At 43.2% G+C, this 14,577-nt stretch overlaps 1 protein-coding gene and 1 pseudogene across 1 annotated transcript in view; both read right to left on the bottom strand.

Moving 5' to 3' along the window:
• UBTD2 (ubiquitin domain containing 2) overlaps window positions 1-9,123 on the bottom strand; it is a 58,937-nt gene extending 49,814 nt beyond the window's left edge. Inside the window, exon 1 of the mRNA XM_055421827.2 lies at window positions 8,626-9,123. Within this exon, the coding sequence (XP_055277802.1) occupies window positions 8,626-8,695 (70 nt within the window). The 5' untranslated portion in view covers window positions 8,696-9,123. The remainder of the gene's footprint in view (window positions 1-8,625) is intronic.
• Window positions 9,124-13,972: 4,849 nt separating this feature from the next.
• On the bottom strand, window positions 13,973-14,045 carry LOC129553458 (U6 spliceosomal RNA; annotated as a pseudogene).
• Between the last annotated feature and the right edge of the window lie 532 nt (window positions 14,046-14,577).

Raw genomic sequence — 14,577 nt, 5'->3', positions numbered from 1 at the left:
CCCAGTCATATTCAATTTGCTTCTCTTTTTTTTTTAAACCATAGGCACAGCCCTAAGAGAAGCAGCAAAAGAAAATTCAATAAACAACCTAGTGAGATGACAAGTGTAAGTAATACATGAAAGAGTGGAAATATATAAAGAATAGATTTGCATGATATTCTTGAAGAAAGTAACTGATGTCTTGTAGAGAATGTGTCTGTTCTGAAGTACACCAATCTCAAAGGGGCTGTTGGTATATTCTGGAGCTGGATGCCCAAGAAGTCTGTCTTATGTTAGGATATGAGTACCAAAGTACGACGAGAATTTCCACAACCACACCAGAATGAAAAGTTCAAATGCAATTACATCTACCAGTTTCACAGACAGACCTGCTTCCCAGTAACTCAACAAAACACAGTATACTAAGTACTCACTACAGTCAGGTCCTGAGAGGTGATTTCTCACTTCTCTACTTTGTGAAAATTTCATGACTCAATTCTTAGTACTTTCCTCCTCTTTTCACTTAACTTATAGCCTTCATTCCAGAGAAGGCAATGACACCCCACTCCAGTCCTCTTGCCTGGGAAATCCCATGGATGAAGGAACCTGGTGAGCTGCAGTCCATGGGGTCGCTAAGAGTTGGGACACAACTGAGCGACTTCACTTTCACTTTTCACTTTCATGCATTGGAGAAGGAAATGGCAACCCACTCCAGTGTTCTTGCCTGGAGAATCCCAGGGACGGGGGAGCCTGGTGGGCTGCCATCTATGGGGTCGCACAGAGTCGGACATGACTGAAGTGACTTAGCAGCAGCATAGCCTTCATTCACTTTTATACCTTCAGTCAATTTCGCCAGCTGACTCCAAAATCCACATTTATAATCCTGAACATTTAGGAATTCCATATCTAAACTTCAAAATGATGTCTCAACTTAAAAATTCTTCTGTCAATTAAACTTTAACATACTGAAAGGTTGCTTTCTCCAGATAGCTCTTTCTTATTCCCCAAAATCTGACATGCCACCTCAGTATTCTTGGTTTACCCAGGTTTACAAACATGGGATTATTTTCTATATCCCCACATCCAAAAACCACCAATTCTTGCCATTTTTCCCCTAATGTATTCCTCACTCCAGTCTCTTCCCACTGTAAGCAATCTGTTACCAATGCTTCTCGAACTTGAACGTGCAGGGGAACTGTTGGAGAATACCATTAAAATGCAGATTCTGATTCGGCAGTTTACAGCGAGGGCCTGAGACTCTGCATTTCTAACATGCTCCCACCTGATGACAATGCTGCTGGTTAAGGAACCACACCTTCTTGCAGCATAGGTCACTTTGTGTTCCTTTTTTCTCTCAGCACATGCACAATTTATTCAGTGGTATTTTTTATCTGTTTAAATACTGTTTTTTAGTTGCCTCATACATGCACATTTTATTATGCTTTCCTAAAAAAGGATTCTGACATACTCAAGAAACAGGATAATGATTCTTTTTTGGAACAACAGCAACCAATACAAAGTTGGACATACCGTGGGTACTCAATTGTTGTTGATTGTAAACTGCTTCCCCAGAAAAGACAACACTCATCTCTTGATTAAGAAACTGAAATGGGTTTATGGATCACCTGTCAAATTTGAAAAACAATTTCACCGCATATCAACCTTTTCATCAGATCTGACAGAGGAAATAGCGTAAAACAGCTTTTAGTTAAAACAAATGTTAGTTATCAGATTTGTAAATTATTGGTTATAGATTTATTCTTTATCCATCAGTGATTAACAATAAATTTATAACTGAAACTATAAGCACAGGCAACAAAGGTACAAATAGAAATACTGAACTTCATTAACCTTTTGTGAATCAAAAGACACCGTCAAGAGCATGAAAAGACAACCTTTGGAATGGGAGACAGTATTTGCAAGTCATGTATCTTATTGTTGCTGTTCAGCTGCTCAGTCATGTCCAACTCTTTGTGACCCCATGGACCACCGCACGCCAGACTTCCCTGTTCTTCACCAACTCCTGGAGCTTGCTCAAACTCATGTCCTTTGAGATGGTGATGCCATCCAACCATCTCATCCTCTGTTGTCCCCTTCTCCTCCTGCCTTCAATCTTTCCCATTATCAAGGCCTCTTCTAGTGAGTCAACTCTTCGCATCATGTGACCAAAGGATTGGGGTTTCAGCTTTAGCATCAGACCTTCTAATGAATATTCAGGACTGATTTCCTTTAGGATGGACTGGTTGGATCTCCTTGCAGTCCAAGGGACTCTCAAGAGTCTTCTCCAACACCACAGCTCAAAAGCATCAATTCTTTGGCACTCAGCCTTCTTCATAGTCCAACTCTCACATCCATACATGACCACTGGAAACACCATAGCTTTGACTAGACGGACTTTTGCTGGTAAAGTAATGACTCTGCTTTTTAATATGCTGTCTAGGTTGGTCATACCTTTTCTTCCACAGAGCAAGCATCTTTTAATTTCATGGCTGCATTCACCATCTGCAGTGATTTTGGAGCCCAAAAAAATAAAGTCACTGTTTCTATTGTTTCCCAATCTATTTAAAATGAAGCGATGGGACCAGATGCCATGAACTTTGTTTTCTGAATGTTGAGTTTTAAGCCAACTTTTTCACTCTCCTCTTTCACTTTCAACAACAGGAGCTTTAGTTCCTCTCCACTTTCTGCCATTAGGGTGGTGTCATCTGTATATCTGAGGTTATTGATATTTCTCCCGGCAATCTTGATTCCTCCTTGTTCTTTATCCAGCCTGGGATTTTGCATGATGTACTCTGCATATAAGTTAAATAAGCAGTGTGACAAAATATAGTCTTGACGTACTCCTTTCCCAAACTGGAACCAGTCTGTTGTTCTATGTCTGGTTCTGTTGCTTCTTGACCTGCATACATGTTTCTCAGGAAGAAGGTAAGGTGGTCTTTAGTAATCCCATCTCTTTAAGAATTTTCTAGTTTGTTGTGATCCACACAGTCAAAGGCTTTGGCATAGTCAACGAAGCAGAAGCAGATGTTTTTCTGGAATTCTCTTGCTTTTTCTATGATCCAACGTTGGCATAGATGTTGGCAACTTGATCTCTGGTTCCTCCGCCTTTTCTAAATCCAGTTTGAACATCCAGAAGTTCTTGGTTCATGTACTGCTGAAGCCTAGCTTGGAGAATTTTGAGCATGACTTTACTAGTGTGTGAAATTGTGCAACTGTGCAGCAGTTTGCACATTCTTTGACACTGCCCTTCTTTGGGATTGAAATGAAAACTCACCTCTTCCAGTCCTGTGGCCACTGCTGAGTTACCCAGATCTGCTGGCATATTGAGTGCAGCATTTTCACAGCATCATCTTGTAGGATTTGAAATAGCTCAGCTGGAATTCCACCACCTCTACCAGCTTTGTTCATAGTGATGCTTCCTAAGACCCACTTGACTTCACATTCCAGGATGTCTGGCTCTAGGTGAGTGATCATACCATCGTGGTTATCTAGGTCATTAAGATCTTTTGGTATAGTTCTACTGTGTATTCTTGCCACCTCTTTTTAACATCTTCTGTTTCTATTAGGTCTATACTGTATGTCATTTATTGTGTCCATCTTTGCATGAATTTCTCTAATTTTCTATGATTTCTAATTTGCATGATTTCTCTAATTTTCTTGAAGAGGTCTCTAGTCTTTCCCATTCTATTGCTTTCCTCTATTTCTTTGCATTGATCACTTCAGAAGGTTTTCTTATCTCTCCGCGCAATTCTTTGGAACTCATGTATCTTGATAAGGGCTTAATATACAGAATAAGGGTTAATATACTCCTGCAACTCAAAAGCAACAACAAAGCCCAAACTCAATTAAAAACAAAAAAGCAAAGGACTTAAATAGAAATGTCTATTAAAAGAAGATATTCAAATGCCAAATGAGCACATTAACATCACTATTACAAAATGCAAGCCAAAACCATAAGATGTCCCTCGCTTAAAAAGCTATAATTTTTAAAATTGGAAATAACAAGCATTGGTGAAAATGTGAAAAACTAGAACCCTTGTATGCTGCTAGAAGAAATGTAAAATGGTGCAACCACTGTGGAAAAAGTTAGAATTAACATGATCTCTCAATTCCTATGTTCTCCTAGGTATATATCCCAAAGCACTGAAAACAGGGACTCTCTGTACACTAAAGTTCATAGCATCATTATTCACAACAGCCAAAAACTGGAGACAATCCAAACATCCTTCAACAGATGAAGGGATAATCAAAATATGGTGTGTACACAAAATGGAATATTATTCAGCTATAAAAAGGATTACTGATACTTGGTACAACAGGATAAACCTGTAAGACATGTTAAGTAAAATATACTACCAACAAAACAATAAATATTGTATGATTCTATTTATATGAGATATCTAGAACAGGCAAATTCAGAGACAAATCATAGATCAGAGGTTACTAGGGGTTAGGAGGAGAGGGGAGCAAAGATATTCCTTAATGGATCCAGAGTCTGTTTGGAGTGATGAAAAACTCTGTAAATACACAGTGATGATGGATGGTTGCATGCTGTGAATATAATTAACGCCACTGAAGTATACACTTAAAAGTGGTTAAAATAACAAGTTTTATATGTATTTTACTAAAATTTAAAAAAAATTAAACTACAGGAAAAGGAAAAAAAGTCAGCATTCTTTATTTTAGCCCCAGTTTAAGCTCTGACTCTGCCATTTGGAAGCTCTGCCATGTTAAGCAAGTTATTTAATTTCTCCCAGCATCAATCCATCTATAAAATAGATACTATCTACCTCCCAGAGTTGTTGAAGACTAAGTGAGAACATAATCACAATACCTGTTACACAATAAATACTGGATTAAATGGTAGCTGTTATTACTCAAAAAGCATTGTTCTCATCAAGTAGGTGTTAAGGCTGCTATAAATGGATATCCAAAAGAACTCCATGATATTTTCAAGACACTCTGAAATAAAGAAGTCAATGTTTGAGATTTCCCTGGCTGTCCAGCAGTTAAGAATTTGCACTTCCACTGCAGGGGCATGGGTGCGTTCGATCCCTAGTTGGGGAACTAAAATCCCATACGCTGCACGCAGCAGCCAAAAAAACCCAAACAAGTCAATGTTCAGTTTTCAGAATTCTCCTCCTGTAAACTTAGAAACTAGTGACCACCTTGGTCAGTACTCTTGGGGTATCACTGAAGGTACAGAATAAATGACATACCCAAAGGTGAGAACCTACTTTGCATTGACACATCACTACTTTCACTAAAGGATCAAAATATGAAAAGAAGGGAATTGGCTGTCTTCAATGAATTTCATTTTATTGGTTTTTTATTCATATATTTCTTATTTTTAAAACTCATCAGAGAGTTAATTGCTTAGTAAATGCCATGGGCCACAGTCTTGTCTAGAGGACCTAAGTGCCAACCTCAGCATCACAATGTCATCATAATAAGCTGGAGAACTATACAAAATATGCTGTCTGAAAATGTCAAAACAGCTGGAAATTCTAGGAGTGTGGAAGCTTGGAGAGCACTGTTAAATAATCTTGCATAAGTTCTATAACTTTCTTGATTAAACTTAGGCATTGAAAAACTGGTCAAAATAGCTGAAACTCAAAAATTGAATTCTTGGCAAGATATACCAGAAGACACAGCAATTGATTCCAAAATAATACATAACACAAATCTTACAACATTAATTAAGCCATTTCCATATTCTAAACATTCCTACAAAAATTTCCCAAATTTCTTCAAAGTACTGCACCTAGAATGGAAGTTATTCTCAATATATACATTTATTTGCATACTTAAGAGACTTAAGATTCAGAGAAAGTACAGCACCTCAAATGGCCAAAAAAAATTTTTTAAGTACTTTTTAATTTTAATTCTTACAATACTGTTTTTTAAGCACCTAGCTGAAGTGAAGTGAAGTCGCTCAATCGTGTCCGACTCTTTGCAACACCATGGACCGTAGCCTACCGGGCTCCTCCGTCCATGGGATTTTCCAGGCAAGAATACTGTAGTAGGTTGGCATTTCCTTCTCCAGGGGAACTTCCCGACTCAGGGATTGAACCCAGGTCTCCCACATTGTAGGCGGATGCTTTACCGTCTGAGCCACAAGGGAAGCCCCCAAAAAGTCTTTTAAGTCATTTTACTAAGTCCGCTGATATTCAGAAAGTGAAGCCATCCTAAAATGATGATGTTTGCACAACACTGTGGATGTAATTAAATCTGTCATGAAAATCTTAAATCTGTCATGAAAAACATTGGGAAACTGTGTTTTACTCCATGCTGAAAAAATTTTTTTCATAGCCCAATATGTCCAGATTAAAACCACTACTGTATATCTGAAAAGTGAAGGATCTGTGCCAACACCCTTAGGAAAAAGTCTTTCCCTCCCAAACAAAAATCTACTATAATAAGCTAGTAACTATTTAACAAGTTAACCTGAAACACTCACCTGGGCTAATTCCTTTAAACCACAATTAACTCTTTAACTTTCATGAAAATGGAGAATAAAGGCCTCCACAAATTAAATTCTAGAAATAATCCTTTTATCCCACACAGCTCACTCCTTCAGCCCAGTTACATCAGGGTCATGCCTTCTCTCCAGAAATAAAACCAAAGTTTCACGACTATTTTTCTAAACTTTACTCTGAAAAGGTAAAGCATAGCTTAAAAGCGCCAGAGAACTCAGTTCTCAAAGAAGTTGACACTATAACTAACTAGGTACCACTGATAATAATAAACTGTTCTGTTCTGTTCCGTCGCTCAGTCGTGTCCGACTCTTTGCGACCCCGTGGACTGTAGCCTACCAGGCTGTTCTGTCCATGGGATTCTCCAGGCAAGAATACTGGAGTGGGTTACCATTTCCTTCTCCAGGGGATCTTCCCGACCCAGGGATCGAACCTGGGTCTCCCGCATTGGAGGCAGACGCTTTAACCTCTGAGCCACCAGGGAAGCCCAATAATAAACTACCAAAAACTAATACTTCTTGCTTTTAAAAGCCAGTGCTAAATAACATCTGGCTGGTCACACGTCACACCACCAAAAGGCCTTAAAACCATAAATCAGTTAAAGTGCACTACCAACAAGAGAAAAATGTGAATTAGAATGTTAAAACGACTGTGAAAAAACTTAACCTACCTATAACAAGCACACTATCTATACTTACCAAAAAGTAATACTACCTGGATAGTTCGGTACCATTAATGATCACCTTACCCACAGGATTTTGACACTCAATTTGATCTAAACCCAAGGTTACTTTAAACTATGCCCCTTTTTATCTTCCTGCTTTGTTTTTACTGCAAATCTCATTGTTAACGTGCCACTGAGTAATTATTCTATGACTTGAAATGCACTACAAAGTACAGCTTTCCATGGACAAATTTTTTTCAAGCCGCTTTGCTGAGCTCTCAATTTGCCCAGGATTTAGTCATACAGGATGCCCATACATTTTAATGAAGTAGCACGGTTAAACATCATGTAATCAGGACATAAGTCAAAAGTCAGGTGTACATGGAGTTTAATGACAGGCAAGCAACTAGTCCAAATGCTAGTATGTTAAGAAAAAGTTGTAAACCCACCCACCCAAACGATTTAGCTTAGGAACTTACATCCCACATTTCTGTGACATCTAACATAAGGTTGCAACAAAACCAACACTGTCATCTTTGCTATTCCTAAAAGCTGTTTCTTCTTTAACTAAAACATTTTGTCCTCTACACAAGGTATAGAATGGACCCAGCAAGAGGTCATATAACTAAAAGGAGAATTAACTGGATTACTCTTCTCCTATACTACAACATTGATTGAATTAAAATACCCCTCCTCAGAAAACATATTTACAATAAAGTACAAGTGCGTTCCGTGTCACAGAAACTTTTAAAAGTGCGGATCCTACTGGGGTAACAGCATTTGTGCTTTTATCCTACATATTTTCCTTTACGTAAGATGGATAGGAATTTGAGTAGCCCACCCCGACAGTGCACTGGCCCAATAACCCCAGGCTGGAGCAAGAAGCCACGTTTTACTCCGGCAGACCATTTCCCCACCCCTCGTTAAAATAATGCCTGTGCGACTTGAGACTTCCCCAGCCGAGTTCCAGAAACTTGCAGGTTTAAATGGCCAAATTGGAACCAACCAGGGCAGCTGTCATCTGAAACTCAGGAAAGCGGAGACCAGCCAACTCTGCTGAACAAGGCCGGGTTCGGAGAGATGTGGCGGGGCCCGTCGGAGGGAATGCATTAGGCTCCCCTCCCCACCCCCCCACCCCCATCAGTTCGCTTTCCTGCAACCCCAGCGCCGCCATCCTGTTCCTGAATAATTAAACGGGCTGGAGAGGGAGCGAGGAAGCCAGGGGCAGTTTCTGGTCCGAGTTTCCCCAGCCGAGGCGGTGGGGTCGAGAGGCCGTGGGCCACCTTCCCGGAGCGCGGAGTGCTTTTCTGGGGTGGGGGGTGGGGGTCCGGGAAAAAACGGGGCGACCCGGAGGCCGGCCGGAAGCGGAGCGCGGGGAGTGACGTGGAAGAGGCGATGACAAAGGGGCGCGGGGGCCCGGCCGCGAGGCCCGCAGGGGCCGGGACAGGTGGCCAGGCCCGGCCGGGAACAATGGGGGGCCGAGGCTGCCCCCTGGCGCTCACCTACCTCCGGTGCCCTCCGAGTTCTCGTTGAGGCTGCCCGAGGAGTCGTGCTGGGCGCCCACACACCCGCCCATGGGGGCCCCCGGCGCCTCGTCCGCCACCTCCGGGCGCTCGTCCGGGCCCGCCGCCGCCTCCGCTCGCTCAGGCGCCGCCGCCGCCGCCGCCGCAGCCGCCGAGCTCCGGTCCAGCGCTCCGCTCCGCTCGCCCGCCGCGGCCCAGCCTCCGCCCCCCTCTCCGCTCCACCCACCGCCTTGGCTCGGCCCCTTCCTCCGCGCCCACTTCTACCTCAGTCCCCGGGCCGCCCGCCCAGCAGGCCTGGCCCGCGCGCCGCCCTCGCCGCCGGCTCGGCCCCGCCAGGCTGGGGCTGGCCCATCCCGGGCGGGCCGCGGCGCCCACCTCACGCCTTCACGGCCCCGCGCTCCCGCGTGCAGGCGAGCCCCGCGCCGGCGCCCCGCGTCCGCCAGACCCCATCGGCCCCCGCCCCGCGGCGCCGCCCTCCGCAGCGAAGCCCGAGCTCCGCGGGGCCCTCCCTGGACGGCCGGGGGGCGGGGCCGCGGGAGGCCGCGCGCTGATTGGCTGCGGGCGGGGCCGCGGGCGGAGGGCGGGGCCGGAGGCGGGGAGGCGCGGAGGGGATGCGAGGCGGGCTGCCGGGGCCCCCGAACCCGAGGGAAGGAGGCGGCTGGGGGTTCCGTCCCCGGGAAGAGGCCGAGAGAGCGGGGGTGGAGGAGGGAGAGGGAAAGACGGGGACGAGCAGAGAAAGCGATGGAGCGGGAGAGAGCAGGACAGGCGGAGCAAAAGTGAATGGGAAAAGTGGAAAGGGGCGAAATCGAGTTTCTGACTCCTCCTCGGGAGTCCCCTCCCGGGAGAAGCGGGGCGGGGGCGGGCGGGGGTGGCGCACGGAGGAGTAGGGATGGAAGGCTCGCGGGCGGGGTCCCACGTACCCGGCGGCGGGGTGCTCCTGGCTGAAGATTGAAGTCCCAGCACCTTTTGGATTTGTGTAGAGTCCAGTGGGTCTCCATCTCAAGTCCTGGCTTCTTGCCTGCCCCATCCCCTGCCCCCCTGCAATCTCTGTGCCCCATTACTAGACGTAGAGGCGGTCTTTGTGGTTGCAAGCTGGACTGAGATTACAGAGGCAGGGCATCCGGGGCTGCGAGATAAGCGTGGACTGCAGTTCAGGGGGGCGTGGGTTTGTTTCCTTCTCACAGGATTATTCAGACACAATGCTACTTCTAAAGATCCTATCTTTAAGGGTCCTAAATCGTCCTTAGAACAAATTGAAATATAAATAAGTAAAATACCCCGCTTTTTCTAAACCAGAATATAGTGCACTGACTACGCCCGACGTTCTTGGCCGTTGCTCTCCCAGTCTGAAGCCAAATTGTTAATGGTCCCTTTAGAATTGTGCTTCTTGCCAGGATGCCTTAAAGTTTTTTATCACCTGGCTTGGGTCTTTCTAAAGCTTACTTCTGCCTAAGAGCTGTTTTAACTATCTGCTCCATTTTTATAATCAGATTTCTTTTTTTAACGTCCTGGGTCAGCTTTTGCTTAGCATTAAAGAAAAATTTTCAAGTAAAATACCTAGGAAAGTGGCTCTATGCAGCTTGGAATTTGCATTTAAATATATTTTCATACACTGCTGGTGGGAGTGTAAATTGGTTCAGTCTTTTTGCAAAGCAATTTGGATTGCAGATCAAGAGACTTAAAAATGTTCATACCCTTTGACTCAGGATGGGAATGTAGCTCACAGAAACAGTCCAAAATGGAGGCGATTTCAGTCCTTGTATTCATTTGACAATCAGATTAAAACGAATGTCCAATAAACAAACAAAACCCTATACTTACATGAAAACAAAGTGCTTTGTGAGAAATAGAAGTCTTCTATATTAAATTTATACTGACTGACAAATGAGTGTTGTCCTAGGTACTCGTGAACATTCCAAGAGCTTATATACAAGTGACATCTTTATGAGTTTTCAGAGGGTGCTCTGATATTCAGGTACTGTGTCATAAAGTCTTCTATCTGATCATCCTCAGCTAAGTATTCACATAGCCAGACAGACATCACTTCATCACTTCCCAGAAGGAAGCTGCATACTGATAGCTTCAAAGGGATTGCTTTGTCCTAAATTTTGCTTTAAACCAAGAAACCAAGTTCTGTCGGACTCTACAGCCCCATGGACCATAGAGTCCATGGAATTCTCCAGGCCAGAATAGTGGAGTGTGTAGCCTTTCCCTCCTCCAGGGGATCTTCCCAACCCAGGGATCGAACCCAGGTCTCCCACATTGCAGGCAGATTCTTTACCAGCTGAGCTGCAAAGGAAGCCCAAGAATACTGGAGTGGGTAGGCTATCCCTTCTCCAGTAGATCTTCCCACCCCAGGAATCGAACTGGGGTCTCCTGCATTGCAGGCGGAATCTGATTTATCAAGGACGCCCGAGGAGCACTGAGGATTTGGCAACTGAGAGGAGAGAGCAATGCCATTGAGAAACCCTTAGCTGTGGATGTTCTCCACCTTGCTTTTATCTTAAAATAGAGACACAGATTCCCAGGAGATAGTAATAGGACTGCTAAGGGCCCCACCGAATCTGATTTCTGAGCTGTACTAGCTATATGACCTTAAATTTCTGTATAGCTCAGTTTCCTCACCTGTAAAACTGGGCCAATAACAATGCTGAAATGCTGTGGGAACTCATTAATTCTCCTCTTTACTCTGCTCTAGCATGACCTGTCTAAACTTACTGCATGAACCATTCCACTTAAGATGTTCTATAGAAAGAGGCCTTCTGCGTGTGTGTGTGTGTTTTTCCAGTTTTTAATAACATCTTTATTAAGACATAATTCACATTCCATATATTTCACCAATTTAGAGGGTAGGATTCAAGTAAACAGTGGTGCCACTGTGGAAAACAGTTCAGAGATTCCTCAAAAAATTAAGAATAAAACTGCCACATAATGCAGAAATTCTACTTCTAGGTATTTATCTAAAGAAAATTAAAAGCACTAACTTGAAAAGATGTATGTACCCGCATGTTCATTGCAGCACTATTTACAATAGCCAAGGTATGGAAACAACCATAGTGTCATCAATGGATGAATAGATATAGAAAATGTGGTATATATATACAATGGAATATTATCCAGCCATTAAAAAAGATTTTATCATCTGTGATAACATGGACCTTGAGGGCATTTGCTATGTGAAATAAGTCAGATGGAAAGATAAATGCCATATGACCTTATTTATATGTGAAATCTGAAAAAAAAGTCAAACTCATGGAACAGATAGGTGGTTGCCAGAGGCAGTGAGTAGACTGTTAGCAAAATGGGTGAAGGAGTCAAACAATGCAAACTTCCAGATATAAATAAATAAATAAATCATAGTGATGTAAGTCCATAAATCATGCATGATGGCTTTAATTAATACCATATTGCATATTTGAAAGTTGCTATCCAACCAGTCCATTCTAAAGGAGATCAATCCTGGGTGTTCATTGGAAGGACTGATGCTAAAGCTGAAACTCCAATACTTTGGCCACCTCATGCGACGAGTTGACTCACTGGAAAAGACTCTGATGCTGGGAAATGTTGGGGGCGGGAGGAGAAGGGGACGACAGAGAATGAGATGGCTGGATGGCATCACCGACTCTGTGGACATGAGTTTGAGTGAACTCCGGGAGTTGGTGATGGAGAGGGAGGCCTGGCGTGCTGTGATTCATGGGGTCGCAAAGAGTCGGACACGACTGAGCAACTGAACTGAACTGAATAAGGGTTTGTCATATATTCTGATAACACATCCCTTAGCAGATATATGATTTGCAAATATTTTCTCCCATTGTGAATTATTTTCTAATTTTCTTGATAGTGCCCTTTGAAGCATGAAAGTTTTAAATTTTGATTAAAAGTTTACATTACTGGGACTTCCCTGGTTGTCCAGTGGCTTAGATTCCACACTCACAATGCAGAAGGCTTGGGTTGGATCCCTGGTCAGGGAACTAGATCCCAGATGCTGCAAGAGTTCGCATGCCACAACTAAAGATCTTTATGCCATAATGAAGACTGAAGATCTTGCACGCTGCAACTAAGACCCGGTACAACCAAATAAATATATATTTTTTAAATCACAGTTTCTCAGAAATTCTGATTCAGTAGGTCTGTGGTGGAGTCATGGAACCAGCATTTTTAATGCAGGCATCCGGCATTTCCTGAGGCAGTTTGGTCCACAGATGGAATTTCAGAGAACACATGTTCTTGACAAAACTTGATTCTCCATATTCCCTGACAACCTGTTTTAACTTTAGTCTTTTTCATCCTCTAGAAATGGCACTATAGTCCATCCAATTTTTCAGATTTTGAACTTAAGAGTTATTAGTGATTCCCCCGTGTTCCTCACATCTTGCACCAGCCCGTTATCAAATCCTTTATACTCTATCCATTAAATATATTTGGAATCTCTGCCCTTTCTGTCTGTCTCTGTTGCCACCGTCATCTCTCACTTTGGCTACTACAGTATTCTCCCAACTTGCCTTCCTGCACTCTTTCTTGCCTCCTATAATTCATTCTTTAGTCAGCAGCCAGCATGATTTAAAAAAATTTTAGCAACAACCCTGCATGTACTTCAAGTGTATACCTTTATAAGTTTAACAAATATATACGCCTGTGAAACCATCACCACAATCAATATATTCACTCACCACCCCCAAAAGTTTCTTCATATCCCTTGGTAATCCCTGGGTGCAACAGGTGAGGAAGATGGAGGAATCACTAATAACTCTTAAGTTTGAGACTTGAAAAATCGGATGGACTATAGTGCCATTTCTATAGTCCAATTTCTGTAATCCTTGTTTACTGTATCTCCCAAGTCACCTGTCCCCAGGCAACCACTGATCTGTTATATGTCACTACAGATTACTTTGCATTTTCCAAAAGTTTCAGTAAATGAAACCATACAATATGTACTCTCTTTTGCATGGCTTCTTTCATTCGGCATAATTACTTTGAGATCATCCAGATTTTAGGGTTTATTCCCTTTTTTTGTCATGCTTGCTCAGCGTGTGCTCTAAGTCGATACAGTTGTGTCCAACTCTTTGCAACCCTATGGACTGTAGCCAGCCAGGCTCCTCTGTATGGGACTAGATTAGGACTCTACACATTCACCACCAAGGGCCAAGGTTCAATCCTTGTTCAGGGAAATAAGATCCCAGAAGCTGTCTGGTGCAGCCAGTTAAAAAGAGAGATGAAGAGACAGTAAAAATAAAAAGCAGAGTCCAACCCAGGGATCTCAACCCAAGTCTCTTATGTCGCCTACATTGGCAGGTGGGTTCTTTACCACTAGTGTCACCTGGGAAGCCACCTCCTTGTGCAGGGGCCATGCTAATCTTCTTTGTAACATTCCAGTTTTAGTATATGTGCTGCTGAAGCAAGCACTAGGGTTTATTCCTTTTAAACACTGAGTAGTTTCCCATGGTAGGGAAATGCCAGTTTGTCCAGTCACTTGTTGAACTTTTGGGATGTTTCCAACATTTCGTGATTACAAGTAAAGTTGTAAAGTCTATGTATAGGCACATATTTTTCTTTTAACTGGCTAAGTGCCTAGTAGTGGAATGAATGGAGCATATAGTCATGGTTTTATGTTGTTGCTGTTGTTTTTAAAGAAGCTACCAAACTATTTTCCAAAGTGGCCTTATCATTTAGAGTCCCATTAGTATTATATGAAAACTCCAGTTCCTCTATATCATCACCAACACTTGGTTTGGGTCAGGTCTAATAGCTCAGTTGGTAAAGAATCTGCCTGCAATGCAGGAGACCTGTGTTTAATTCCTGCGTTAGGAAGATCACCAGGAGAAGGAAATGGCAACCCAATCCAGTATTCTTGGCCGGGAGAATCCCATGACCAGAGGAGTCTGGCAGGCTACAGTCCATAGGGTCGCAAATGTTGGACACAACTGAGAGACTAAAC

The sequence above is a fragment of the Moschus berezovskii genome, chromosome 18 (assembly GCF_049115385.1).
Source record: "Moschus berezovskii isolate FMDL1 chromosome 18, NW_MosBer_1.0, whole genome shotgun sequence".
Taxonomy (NCBI): domain Eukaryota; kingdom Metazoa; phylum Chordata; class Mammalia; order Artiodactyla; family Moschidae; genus Moschus; species Moschus berezovskii.
The sequence above is the reverse complement of the archived record's forward strand: the minus strand, read 5'-3'. Positions and strand labels throughout refer to the sequence as shown.